This window comes from Vespa crabro, chromosome 1, assembly GCF_910589235.1.
Source record: "Vespa crabro chromosome 1, iyVesCrab1.2, whole genome shotgun sequence".
Classification (NCBI taxonomy): domain Eukaryota; kingdom Metazoa; phylum Arthropoda; class Insecta; order Hymenoptera; family Vespidae; genus Vespa; species Vespa crabro.
Genome location: NC_060955.1, coordinates 15723570 through 15738425, shown reverse-complemented (window position 1 = coordinate 15738425; position 14856 = coordinate 15723570). Strand labels below are relative to the sequence as shown.

The 14856-nt window shown below is 32.9% G+C and overlaps 1 protein-coding gene across 7 annotated transcripts; it reads right to left on the bottom strand.

The window, feature by feature from the left end:
* Positions 1-242: 242 nt before the first annotated feature.
* Positions 243-14774, bottom strand: LOC124425729. 7 transcript variants are annotated; one of them, XM_046966536.1, is made up of 11 exons: positions 13642-14514; positions 12893-13437; positions 11559-11745; positions 11168-11294; positions 6818-6998; positions 3242-3368; positions 2892-3127; positions 2315-2623; positions 2014-2253; positions 1550-1696; positions 243-1461 (listed from the first exon to the last, which is right to left on the bottom strand). In XM_046966536.1, the coding sequence occupies exons 3-11, from the start codon at positions 11648-11650 to the stop codon at positions 1322-1324; spliced, it is 1599 nt and encodes a 532-aa protein (XP_046822492.1). In that variant the 5' UTR covers positions 11651-11745; positions 12893-13437; positions 13642-14514; the 3' UTR covers positions 243-1321. The 7 variants fall into 7 exon arrangements, with proteins under 7 accessions (XP_046822492.1, XP_046822473.1, XP_046822482.1 ...); XM_046966517.1 differs by lacking the exons at positions 12893-13437; positions 13642-14514 and adding an exon at positions 14623-14774; XM_046966526.1 differs by lacking the exons at positions 12893-13437; positions 13642-14514 and adding an exon at positions 14537-14685.
* Between the last annotated feature and the right edge of the window lie 82 nt (positions 14775-14856).

Here is a 14856-nt window from a genome sequence, read left to right as displayed (position 1 = left end):
CCTCTTTTAGCTTTAAATTTTTTTTAAATCTTACAAATTTCTTATATATCATCTTAGAAATAACTTGTATACTACATGAGCAATTCTGCTATTCGCGGAAATGTTTATTGATCTCACTGTGTCTTGGTCATATGTTGAAATTATTCCATCTATCGGGATTTTTAAGCGAAAAGGAGAAAAAGAACTTCGCAATATAAGGAATTTTGATTGAAGCATTATCGCTTTTTTATGCATCAACACAATTTTTTGGTCTTCCTCTTATTTATTTTCTTTTTTTCTTTTTTTAATGATAACTCAGTGGGAAGGACATAGGGTGATGAGATAAGATTCGAATGCATAATGACAGTTATACTGCCCTAGTTTTCATACATCGATAAGGAAAACTCATATGGGATTAGTCGAATATATCATAAATTAGATACATACATATGTTATATAAAAACGGTTTTAGTTTTCGTTATAATAAAAAATTAAAAATATAATAAGATATTTATACGAAGTAAATAACATAATCTATTCTATTGTATACATACGAATTTCGAAATTTTCGGTTTTGAACTTTTAATTACGAGACAATATAAAATAAGTATTACATTTCTAAAACTATATCTACTGTTTATCTATAATAACGAACACTGACGACTTCATTACAAAATCCTGTCACTGATAAGACTGTTTATATAAAATGATGATTACGAATAGTAATTAGAAATATTAATCATCTTCAAATACGACATAACATTTTATCTCTCCTTCAAATAAACAGTGTCTAGTTTTGATTCGATGCATGTAACTCGAAAAAATACTTGTACGTAAGCTTATGAAAAAGAAAAAAAATTAAATAAATAACGGCATTAGTTTCTTTGAACTCTACACGTTCCACTGAGTAAATTTATTACTCGTAAGGAAGTGTATTACTGTTCGGACTGTTAGGGAACAGTCATCGTTGTTATTTAATTTTTTATTACTTTATCGAATCAATAATCAATAATTTACATGCAACCTTGCGCGTTCAATTGCTATGCGTAAAGACGAAAACCAGTTAGGTCGGATTTTTCTTGGAGAATTTTGTTTTGAACACATGTCTGGCACGTACATATGTATATGCATACATATACTTTTCTATTTATCCACACCTAATATTTCATTAATAAATGATACGTTTTATTCCATATGTATTTGTACGAAAGAAGGATAAAAAGAGATAAAGAAAGAGAGACAGAGAGAGAGAGAGAGAGAGAGAGAGGGAGAGAGAGAGAGAGAGACAGAGAGAGAGAGAAAGAGATATAGTCAAATAGAGAGTTAATCATATTCGAGCTGATCACGTGCTTTTACGCTCGCAGAAGCCCGTCGATTGTAAAGGAATCTCGTCATAGAGGTGTTCGCCGTTCGACTCGAAGTCCGTGTGTAGGCGTAGCAAGGTCGTCGGTGGCCTGTCATAATGATCTTCTTGCAGCAGCTCTGAAACAGGGAAACGGTGAAAGTCGATTTAGAACATAATTTCGATTATTCGTAGTATAATTGTTAAGAATATTTTTCTTTAGCTTACCACGAAGATGACCGGATATTCGAAGGCCGATCGTTGCGGTGCCATTAGCGTAACTATTTACGGGTTCGATGTTTATAGTAGCTGGTAAGATTGTACCGACTTGTTCAGAATTTGAAAAGAAGTCTGGATTCGTACGTACAGGTATCTCTTAAACATTATCATAATTTGTTAAATATTTTAATAGCACTTGTGTGCTTGTGTAGGAATATGTAAAAAATATTAAAAGCATGACTATTGATCCTTGAATTTCAAAGGATTTAGTTTTTTTGGATTCAAATTTATTGTAAGGTAATCTTTGCAAAAGCGAGCAAAGTTATCAAAAGTCATCGAGTGAGGGTTTCGTGAACATGAGAGAAATGATTAAAGTCAAGGACGTACAGATTTCACTGGCAAGTTTTATCGCAAAAGGAAGCGTGAATTACGTATCAACTGAGAGAAAATGTAACGTCATTGACATAACTTACGAGGTAGAGTACTATTAATGATCGTTGAAATTCTTCTGGGTGGTCGTTGTTTCTCGCTTTCATGGTTACTATTCTTCTCCTTTTCGTCGTTGTAGATAGAAAGTCGTACTGTCTCAAAAAGTTTCGTCCTTGTGTGTATGATTGTCATAATTGCGATTGACATTAGACTGAGAAATACGATCGATGCGATAATAATCAACGCGACATCCAATCGGATTGATGCCGCTGGTGTAACATTTTCTGTCGAAAAGCCAAAATACAAATTGACGTCAGCTTTATTTTCTTTTACGTATATACGAACCTTTATGAATAGTTTTGATATAATCAGTTTTCAGTGGTAGGTCATCATGAAGTTCTCCTTTTTCTTCCAAATGTCTCAAAAAGGTATCCTTTAATGCGAACTTACTTCGATCTTTTGTCAAGATAGTTTTTTGTCGTTCCGGAACAGAGACAAGGACGATCAACGGTCGATTTGTGCTGGTGCTTGTGATATCATTTTCTTGATTATGCGTTTTAATTTTAACATTTGAATCCGTTTGAGAGATTGGTTCGCTGTTTGTGTTTTCGAAACTACTATCCGTGCTCGATGGTGTAACATAATTATCCCATCCTATGAACGCGATTGTTGGAAACTACTTGGGAACTAATAAAAGCTCTTACAGTATCTAATCATGATAATTAAAAGTTATACAGAATGAGTCATGTAACTTGGTATCAGTCACTACTTTGTCGATTTTAATGAAGGAAATAAAAAAAGAATTTCTTGTGTTAAGAAATGATAAGTTCACGAAAATATTATTTTATGTAATTCATTAATTTATAACAAGTTACAATGATTCGTTAAGAGCTTTTATTATCATCGTATAAAAAATGTATACCTTCTTCCACGATATGGTCGGTCGTCCAAGAAAGGTCCGTCGTTCTTTTTTTGAATTCTATGTTTTTCGTACTGAATAATTGAACTGCATTTGTGGTTTTAGATGTAGAATGTATGTCGGTAACTGTGAAAGTACAGTGTCCGGTTTCAGGATGGCAATGGTTAATATGTCCCTTACAGTTGCAGAAGTTTTTACATCCTCGACCCCAGCGTTGTGGTGGACAATTTTGTTCACATCTAACGATAAATATTATGATCATCCATATTATTCTATTTAAAATAATTTATAGAATACGATACAAATGTTATAAGGAAACGAAACGCCGTTGAATAATAACGATTCAGTATTACCTTGGTCCCCAGAAACCTGATGGGCAACAAGTACCATTTCTGAAATCGCAAATAACATCTTCGGTGCATTCGCATTTCTCCATGCACTGCACGCCCCATAATCCTGGAGGGCATTCTAGAAAATAGTCTGAAAGTTTTATTCTTTGGACGTTTATAATTATATTTGACGTTCTAATATTTATCTATTTATTTATATGTATTTCTATATTATTTTTAATTGTTGAAAAAATTTTTCAAAATTCAATAAAAGATTTCGGTCTTATTTTATCACGATCGAACAATCGTATTTAAAGTTCTAAACGATTTTTGTTTACTTCTGTAATGTCAATTCTCTTTGAATCGTTTCGAGTCGAGAGAGTTCCACTGTGTTCAAGCTTCTCGAAACTCGTCGGGAAAGTGAGGACTTCGTAACTTCCGCGCATCCGTAACTTTCAAAGAGTCCTCGATCGTGGATATAATATTTATCCAGACGGATCGCGAGTGCCCACAACGCGTTTTAGTAACAATATGCGTGGATCTATTGAAATATGCTTTGGCAATAACAACAGATATACATAACGGACATCGAGCAAAGAATATTCTTGCTTCTTTCAGGCAAACGCTATTACAAAACGTGTATGCGTAATGTGAAAAAACGTTCTATTCTTGGCTTGCTATCGCTTCTACACGTTTTTCCTTCCTCTCTTATTATGCAGCGTCATCGTGGGAAATACGTCTCTTCACTTCGAAAGAATCGACATCAAAATTGTTGCTTCAATCGACTCAACGCGAAAGAAAGAAAAACAAGTTTAAAATTTACACAGATTAATGTGCATCAATTTTAATATGGTCAACTTTCTAAAAGATCTTAATTTACTTATTTTTTTTACTCGTCGCTCAAGGTTTTTCTCCTTCAGCCTATCAAAATCAAGATAGGGATGCAATTGCGAAAGAGATTGTTTCTTATTACTCATAGCACACCTTCGGTGCTACATATACGCTAATTATTCACATTCCAGTGTTTAACACGACATTAACGTTTAGACTATATGTGCTGCATGTTCTTTATACAGAAAGAAAATTGTGACATTAAAATGAGATGCGTACTTGTAAAACGCTGTAAATTGTTAAATGGGTCAAATAGTTTTGCGCAAGGATTCCGCGAATTGCAAAAAACTGGTCTATTCTTGGACTACTTCCGCTAAGAATACTATATATAAATTTATAAAGAAATATGTTGAATAACTCGTCTAGAATTAATCTTCGAGAAATTAAATTTCTTCAATTAGTATAAATTTCGCGTTAAATCTGAGAATATTCTAATATTCGAAATTTTCTTATTATTTTAATAATACAGCTGTACATTGTATATTCATATAGATACAAACGTTAAGTTAAAGAAAATATACTGCAAGTAATCATGGACGGCCAAGCCATTGACTTTTTTATTAAGAAATCGTTCTAGCAACGATGACGTACCGAGCGGAAAAACTCTCGTTTATCGCGATTCGCGTTTGAACACGCGTATTTTAAAAAGCATTTTTTTCTTATTTTCTCTATTTTAAGTTGCTTTGGCAATCTTCGTAATTTGGGAAGGTCGGTTCGTTTCGCCGAGCGTGAAATTTATTCGTCCTATCACGGTAAAGCTTTGTGTGTTTTATATTAATCGGATATATTCACAACTTCGGATTGTTCTCATTCGAGCATCGAAAATGTTAACAAATAAATTTGCGAAAGCTGCTACACGAAATGATTGTTTTTTAGCCAAGATTTTTCCACGATATTTTTAAGCATCGTAATGAAATTACGCGTGTTCCTGTAAATTATTTTCATCAGAGGAACGGCGGATTATGCAGATTTCCTTGATTATCCGACGTTAATTCGAGCTTAGTAGGTTAGCTCGAAAGTATTGAATCCAATCTAAACACGTCAGAGTCTGCTTTGTAGTATCGTGTTTCTAATGTTACTCAACATCGATGAATTTGCTTCTCGCAATCTTGTCCCTTTGCACGCTGGACCGATTTAACCAATCGATTATGTTACGATAGTTGTGAAAGGTATCATTTATATATTATATTTTTCAATATACATATATCTACATATCTATATACGTAATAACTAATTCAATAACTTTTCATAAAATAGTTATATAAATATCTTAAGACGAATATATCATTTCAAAGTAGCAGGATTTTCAGATTGAATGATTTATTGTATAATCGTAATTCACAATCGTCCAGTATGAAATTTATAATCATCCATTTGGACCGTTACCAAACATTAAAGTATTTCTGTTGTGTAAGAAAGTCTGCGGGTCCCGATTGATGAAATGATGATTCTATAAGGTGTTTCATTTTAAACAATATGACCAAATATATCTCATTTTATTGATTGTATAACCAAATATTTCAAATGAAAACTACTAGTTTTCGAGAGGGAAATATAATTCATATTGCAAATATTTCCTAGAGGGTGCTGTTGTCAAAATGCGAAAGTTATAACAATCTTTTTAAATGGAAATGGATATTTCAAGTCTACAACAAAAATAAGATAACAAAAATTATAGAAAATATCAATATGAGTTTGAAAGATATCTACATTGTACTTTTTTATTGATATTTCAATATTAATAAAATATAAAGTATAAAGTTATGGCGCCTTGAAATTTAACAAACTGTATAAACACTATAATTTCATTAAATTTCCTATAAACATCTGATAACCAATGAATTTATTGATAAATTTTTTTTCTTGTTATTTTTTTATCTATTTATTTATTTTTGTTCATGCATTTTTATAGTTGCAATTATATAAAGCACGATGCCCTTCAACAGTCATAAAAAATATTATTGTGATTATACAGTTTATTCAACTTCAAGGCGTTATGACTCGATGAAATATCTGTGAAAAGGTATACTACAGGTATTCCTTGAATTCGTATTGATATTCTATACAACATTTACTCGACTGAAAATATCGATTTCCATTTAAAAAAAGATGTCATGAGTTCCGTATCTTGACAATAGTGCCATTTACAAAATAACTACAATAAATATTATATTTGCTTCTTAAAACCTAGCGTCCATTATTTGAAACATTCATTTATGCAACCAAGGACCTGAGATATTTGGTCATATCGTTTAAAAAGAGATACCATGTATAGATTCTATCTTCTTTAAAAATCTCTTCATTATTTTTTTGTCTTCTTTTTTTTGGTCAAATAAGCGTTGCTAGGATTTAGTATAGAGATATTTACATCTATATCTGGTTTTTTTTTAAGTTATTAAAAGGTGCGAAAGAGAAAGAACGAAAACTGATAAAGAGGTTCGATGCTTGTCACAGTTGGAAACGGTGGGAGATGAATGAATAGCGTAACCTTTAAAGATATGAAACGGCAACTTTAATCTTTATTTTGTTTTATTTGAGAGAGAAGGAGAAATATGCGGAAGGAAATAATTATTATCTCTAGTTATACAAAGCTATAGAAATTTTGTATTTCTTAAGTACCTTATTATAACTAATCTAAATATATTAAACTTTTTAATGAATATTATGTTCTATTATACTTCTATTGTTTTCCGTCTTATTAAGACTCACCTTTCGAACAATCCGTTCCTTGATATCCTGGATCGCATTGACATTTGTTCGGTGAAATGCAAATACCCGCGAGGCAGTTCTCGCAAAAAGGCACACAGCTCGCGTCACCGTCCTTCTTGTCACGAATTTCCAGTTTGTAACCCTCGCAGCACTCCTTCACCTTCCTGGTCTTGATTTCCGACTGGAAAAGAATTCCATTCATTCAAACGCTTATCTGAACATTTCTATCCTCTAGATCAACTGTCGATTGCTTCGGTGTACTTATATCGATATCTTCGACATCTTATCGATTTGTTTCATTTCCCGCGATCGAGTACTTTTCTACAGGAAAATAGTCTTAAGATTCTGATTCTGAAGAGTAAGAGGGAAAAAAGAGAAAGAAAGAGACAATGAGATAGATACATAGAGAAAGAGAGAGGGAGAGGGAGAGAGAGAGAGAGAGAGCGTATCCGTGTAACGGTTTAGTAATCTCTCTTAAGTGGATATCACTGGAGGAGGCTATAATAGATGTTTATAAATAACTCGTTAAAGACGGCAACTACGTTCGTTACATTCCTTGTCCATCATCTTTTTTCGTCCGATCGTAATTTCATTCTGCCTTCGACTACGCCCACGTATATAAAATATACTATTGCATACATTACGAAAAAGTCGAAGTAAAAGGATTCGTTGGTTTGCATATTATTTGAGAAATTTCATAGCAAAATCTTCGTGTTTACGTAATTTTATATGCTTGATTTCATATATGTAGTAACCTACATGTTGCTAAACTCAAAAAAACAGTCATCCTTTTTTTTATACTTTTAAGATCAAAAGTAACAGATAGTAATATGTTCTAATTTCTGAAAAGAAGAATTATGAAGTACTACTTTTTACCTTTGTAAGCAGAATGTACTGATCCTTTTTTGAAGATTAAAATCATGTCTATCTAATTGCAACCTATGCTACTCTGTCATTGTACCGATTTTAAAGTGAAAGTGGAGTAGTCATTCTCCTCTATTACGGAATACATACATACATATGTATGTATGTACTTTCCATAGATTTCAATATACTTACTCAATTATCTTATTTATTTCTGCTTTAATATTGGTTAAATTATATTTTTAAATATTGTACACTATTTTTAAAAAGAAGAATTTTTCATTTATAATTTTGTAGCAATATTATAGAATGAGAAATTTCATTAAATCGTAGTTAGACGAATTCTGTTGATTCGAGTTATTAAATCTTGAACGAAAAGTGAACCGTACTGGATATAATGAGAATATATCGTAATTTCTCCTAGATTTTTATTTTGATACAGTTAAAGGGAAGGGTTAAATGATCTTATCGTCGAGAATAACGTAATTTTTCACAATTCGATACAGATTCGAAACTGATCCAAGTGGTTGAATTTTTAAATCCTGAAAATCTTCTCGTCCCAGTTAATTTCAACAAAAAAAAATTATAAAAAAGAAAGAATGGCATCACCTCGATTACGTTATTCTCTTTATCTTCAAAGACCGAACTATTTAGTTTTTGTTCTTTTTATTTACGACTTCTGATCATTCCATTCTCCTGTGTTTTTCGAAAGATTCTGTCTTTTTTCACTGTTCTTTTTTTTACAGGAAAAGTTTAATAATTCTTCACGTTATTTTCTGTAACGATCTTTTACGCGTGGAAAACGTTTATGGTTGTATTTTATGTTACAAGGACCTCTCATTCTACGAATGCCACGGTCGAATAATTATTTATCGGTGAACGGTCCAGATGGGCCGTTTAAAGACAGAAATTCTGTAAGAAGCTCGTTCAATGTGCATGACTATTACAACCTAGAATTACGAATTACGTTATCGATTTGATTCGTTTCGTGTCATATCCAGCTTAGCGCCGCGTCTTACAATACTCATGCTAGATGTAATATCTGCTCAAGATTTTGTTGTATGTAAATAAGACCTTCGCCAGTTGCTTGGCCGGCAAGAGGCCGATGAAATTATGAGAGCGTGATCAATCTAATACTTTAATATGATTGTTTCGTCAGATGCATTTTTCATCGAACTAATCTACTTAAATTCTTGCTTTTCTCCTTTCTTATATCGTTTCATTTATGTTCTTTTATATGCGTTCTTCGATGTAAGAAGAAATCACTTTGTACAGCATTAGATCATTATCCTTTTAATCGTCGAGATATAATGGATTCGATAAAATCGTGCACTGTGTTCCGGCACGACGAGAAAATTTTTCTATCATTTTTTTTTTTTCACTAAATATAAGACGAAGAAATCGTGTTGTTCGTATAGTCTAAGTTTAGACAAACATTTGCTGTATGTTGTGTAAATTTCCCGTATTAATCCTCGTTCATATGCAATAAGGAAAAGTTCACCGTTATTTAATTGCAAAAGTTACTTGAAAAATTAAATTCTCGATGTTTCTAAGATATCGATAACGTAAGTATCTTATGTATAAATAACAATAAGAAATGTAATATATTTGAGACACAACTTTCGTTTGGACTACCTATTCTTTCTATTTATATGTTCGTGAAGGAATGCCTTGCACGATCCAAGATTTTTCATTTTTATCTCGATTACCTTCTCTTTTTTCTTTTCTTTGCCTTTTATTAAATTATAATATGCGGGCCGATTATGTTATGTACGAATCGCATATTCTTTAAATTCTTCTGGTACTTTACTTTTGGCAATAACTTTAACGAAATAGAGAAATCGAATCGAATTAGGTTGCAAATCTTATTGTGCAAATGATCTTTCACGAAAAGTTCAATGCGTAGAACATAAAAAAAAATCTGCTCTTAAATCCACTTTTTTGTCTCACACGTAACAAACTCTCCTTTCTCTTCTTTCATCTTTTAAATTATCGTATATCTTGTCAGGAACACTTCATCATTCAGATAATTTTTGCGATTAAAACAAAAATTTAGGATGATCATATTTGAAATGCAAAAATGATGAGCCACGTAGGTGTCTTCCTTTAAAAATTTGATGGACTCATAATGATTTATATTCGTAAATTCGTTTCTCGTAAATGTAGTTACATAAATACTGAATAAAATGAATAGCCTTTCGAAATTCTAGAAAAATACGTGGATGAGTGTCTTACGTTTTTAAAAAATCACATGTCTCTTATTGGATAAATGGAAAGAACTTTTGAAACGGTAAGATATTTCGTGATTTTACAGAAATAATATATCCAAATACTAAAAAGACGTGTAATATAGAGCTGATAGTTGAATAATAATATTCTGGACTCGTAAGTTTTATCGATTTATTGAGAAGCCTATACTGATACATTTAGTATAAATAATATATGTATGTATAAAAATGCTATGCATTTATAAAAAAAATTCTGAGATTAAAAAAGATATGTCAACAAATTATTTCATTGTATTTTTTTGACTCGATTTCATAACTTCTCTCTTATCCTTCGCTCTATGAGCTCCGTGCCTATAAGGCGCGGCTCCTTCTCTTCCTTTCTTCGTTTCTTTTTATTTGTTTAATTAGACATTCGAAGCGGCCGTTTTCCCCGTAAGGCATAATTAACGCATTCGACCACGCTCGAGTTAACGAAAGAGATGACGTTGAGTGAAAAATACAGAGAAAGAAAGAGAAAGAGATAGAAAAGAACGATAAAAAGAAAGGAAGTTTCATCAAACATGATATGAGCGATTTTATCATAAGGAAATATTTTATAATTTTGCGTGTCGTAACTTTTTCTTACACACTTATTTGCATCATTAATTGTTTAATCGAACGACTTCAGCCTAATAGACCATCGAGACCCTCTCGTTAAGTGTCCGATCGATTTTCTTGTTATATAACGTTTCGAGGACACGTTTACCGTACATATCTATGTATATCGAAACGAGCCGAGCTCCGAAGCTTTCTAGGAAATGGAATGTTTGCTCCAGTAACATCGAGCTCGACGCTTTATACGAAAGTAACCGGTGGAATTACATTATGCTGTCTCTATAATGAACGGATTGCTTGATTAACGATACAAGCGAAGGGAGAAACAGAGATAGAGAGAGAAAGGAAGAAAGAGAGAGAGAGAGAGAGAGAGAGAGAGAGAGAGAGAGAGAGAGAGAGAAAGAAAACTTAGACGTAAAATTCTTAGAGTTACATACGTATAACACGGGTATGCTTAAGACATTAAGATTGGATCGAGAGAAGTTTCTTGAATCTTTTGGCATTAAATAATGATTCTTTTTCTTATTTTGTTTCCTTTTGTTATTAAGGGATTTTCTATAATGTATAATTTTGTCTATTACGTCTTTAAGATTAGTACTTCTTTAACATTAGTTGTCTAAGATTATCTGATAGTATATGATTTAATATATCTGATGTCGTTTACCTTTATTCGATATCGTTGTCTCATTTCTGTTCGTGTTCTAGGACATCTCGGTGGTACTTGTAGGCACCACGTGAATGTGTTTACGACTACTGGTTGTACGTATGTTTCCATCGAAGTGACCGTGTAACTGTAACGTTCGATCAATTAACCATTAACCTCTTTGGCGATTCCCTTATCAGGATGGCTGTAGTGCCACGCGAACGCGACAAGGTGAACATGGAATAGAATATCTAGTGAAGCTAGCCAAGATCAGTGTTAAGGTTCTTTCGTATCAAAGCTATTAAGCGAGTAGTAGATATAATTATACCTTTTAGATATTATTGATTATGAGAAATTTAATTAAGTATACACATTTTTCTCTCTCTTCATTATATATTTTATAACTACTCACTTTTCAGTTCTGGTACAGATGTGGTCAGTCGACAACGCATATGACGCTTTTATCGTCCAGAGAAGAAACAACCACACTCCAAAGACGTTCATTTCCAGATACGGCAATACTACTTAAAATTCATAATTTCCTTCTTAATTATTCTTTTCAAATAAAGTTGATTAGTTTTTCCGAATGAAGATTATCCCTGAAACATGAAATTCGTGTGAACAAAGAAAATACGAGATACTTCGTTTTTTGAAAGCATTAAGGAAGAATGATATTGATCTTGTCAATGGTCTTTGAATACTTATGAGATATCTCGTTACTATCCGTAATGCGAGACGCGGTAAAGGTGCAATGTTACGCTTATTGCTTGCTCTTTGGGAGAATAAAAGGAGAAAGGAAGAGAGAGAGAGAGAGAGAGAGAGAGAGAGAGAGAGAGAGAGAGAGAGAGAGAGAGGACAGAGAACCATTGAGATTTTGCTAGGGAAAGTGTGCCACCCGCAAAACTCGCGACGGATTTCCTGGTAGAATGGTAGAAACCGAATGGTTGGAGAAAGTAGTAGAACAGTGGATAAAGTAATTTGGAGATTTTGAAAATATATTTTATGGTAATTAAAATTTTTTATACATAATATTAGTTATGTCAGAAATATTTATAGTAAAGATAACGAAGATTCTATTGTATTTTTCATTAACAAGTTACTAAATGCATTTCGCATACTTTATCTCGTATTATGAAACATTCGTAACGAAGCCACAAACACATAATTCTGCTGGGAGATCAAACATACTGATAAGCCATTTTAGATTCGACGCGCAGTACATAAAGCAAATTTAACTATACGTTAGCGTACGCTATCAAATTTCGGCCGACAGGACGCACGTGCAATAAACTAATTTAAAGTTAGCAATATTTGTTCCTTCGTATGGACCTAACGAGAACAGTGAGTGATTTATCACACGTGCTATATTAGAGCAGTAGAAAGTACATTGATACTCACAGATAGACAAATGAAGATTATCGTGGGAATTGAAACGGGGACGCTATTTAATTTTTTAAACCGGTTGTCGTCATGGCACCGGAAAGACCGAGGTACGACATAAATACGAGGCGCGTCCGTTTGAGGGATCATTTTCAAAGGGTGTATTCCGACGGGAAGTATGGACTTGATGGATAATTCGAGTAGGCACGACACTTACGAAGGGGACATCTTAATCGTTTTCTTATCAACGCTTGAAGAAGAAAATGAGCGTTACGTTCCACTGCACCTTTTCTGTCCGATACTATTACTGTTAACTAATATTATCAAGTATTTTTTATACATTACATGTATTAATTACACACATACTCTTTGATATTTCCCCGCGTTGTGTCAGGTGCATTTTCATTTGAAGTGTCTTGACACTTTCGAAATTAATTTTATTTTACACAACGATCCGTCCTTAACCTTTTTAATGTCATGATCTTGTTCAACAAAGGCTCTATCGTTTTTACGTCGTTTTTTTTGGTTTAACGAATGGATTCGTTGTAAATGAACAAATACGTTCAAAACATGTTTAATTATGTGAGATAATAATTTAAATGTTTTGGTGCGCTTTAGAGATCGTTGTATCAAGCGACAAATTGTGTCGGCTGAGAGAAGAAAAAAAAATATCTCGGTGACATTTAGTCACCGAACGTATATACGATAACTGTATATTTCGTGAGAATTGCTTCTTGATCTTTTGTATGATATTCCATATAGAGAATCACGCGCATTAAAAAACCAAATCGAATTCACGTTTGCATGTTTCACGTCTACGAGAGTATAATTCAACTTTCTGCCGTTTCTTCTACTCTTACTCCCATTCTTTTTTTAATGCGTCAAATGTGTTCTGGTGGGGATTTTTGAATCTAGTTGGAAAATTAATTAACGTATATACCAGTCTCAAGTAGCCCGAATTAAAAGCTCCAAAATGAATTCGTATTCGTTATTTTAATTTTATTATTTAATATTTCCGTTAACGATAGCTCGGAATAACTTTTATTATTTTGTTAACCCTTTTATCGATATCGTTTACCAAGAACGTATCTGTACATTTTAATAATCATACTTACGTTCATTGATGTATGCAAATATATTAATGATATAATCCAAACAAGAATCACTATTCTTTATGAAATTTTTTAGAATTGCTTGAGCCACTAATTGAAACTTATCACTATTGGTATTTGAGCTCTAATGAAACTATCGAATCCATTTTAAATGAAAGAAGAGAAATCACAAATATTTTGAGCTTGTCAGACGAAATTCATACGTTAGATTCGCGAGTTGAATCAGAACTGCTAGCAGAAACATAACGAACAATTGGCGTGGTCGACACTTGGAATGCACTTGTGGCACAATGAACTCCGACCCTCTCGCAACGATCAGGAGGATGACGATAAAGACGGGATACGAAGAGAAAAAAGAGGGATCAGCTTATTTCGGAGGGGGATACGATTAACAGAAAGGGACGAAAAGGGAAACGATACTCCAAACAACGCTATGCACATTAAGAATATCCTGTGGAGACAGATTTTGCTTGAGAAATAAGAATTCCTTTTGTTTGTTTCTTTACTTTGTACTTTCGCTTTTATACATATTCTTTAATCTATCGTTCGTTTATATAACGGATTTTAAATTCCTGTAAATATTGATAGCACCGAGTATTTTTCATCATGCATATTACATATGCTATGCAATCTATATATTACAAAGATTGTTAAAAGAGATTCTAATTAAGAACATAATTGGATAACATGTAATAAATTATTACTTGTAACTATCTCTCTATCTATTACCTTTACTTATATGTTAAGAGAACGAATGAAAATTATTTCAATGGTAGTGCAAGATATTTTACTCAAAAAAAAAAAAAAAAAAGAAAAAAAATGGTTATATACGTGCATCGAAGAAAAAAATTAAAACGATCGTTCGATTTTAACGATCAATAGAAAAACTCGAAAGTACTTTCCGAATAGTTCGAAGGACAACGCTCGAACATTCAAATCCTCTTATTCTAACTCGTTTTGGCTCTTAGGAAAGTACATAGTTACGTTTGAAGAAAAAGAAGATAAAATCCGTATAGACAAGCGAAAGTGAAGTTGGGCTTCTCGTCGGTTGTCGGACTGTGACTACGAACAAGCAGACTAGTATAATAGGATGATTGGTCAGGGCAATTCCCTCTTTTCTTCTTCAATTCTCGCGGCACGCAATGAACCGGACTCTCAACGTTGCAACGTTCAACGAGCTATCGGTCGTTTAATCTTATAAGCCGAGAATAATGCCTT

What these genes read in the sequence shown, in the direction of transcription:
- LOC124425729 (XM_046966517.1), bottom strand. Translation starts at nt 11,650, where the DNA reads ATGAACGTCTTTGGAGTGTGGTTGTTTCTTCTCTGGACGATAAAAGCG. An exon ending in TCAGGTTTCTGGGGACCAAG is followed by an intron (nt 3,128 to 3,241) that starts GTAATACTGAAT and finishes ATTTATCGTTAG; the next exon opens with ATGTGAACAAAATTGTCCAC. An exon ending in TATCAAAACTATTCATAAAG is followed by an intron (nt 2,254 to 2,314) that starts GTTCGTATATAC and finishes GCTTTTCGACAG; the next exon opens with AAAATGTTACACCAGCGGCA.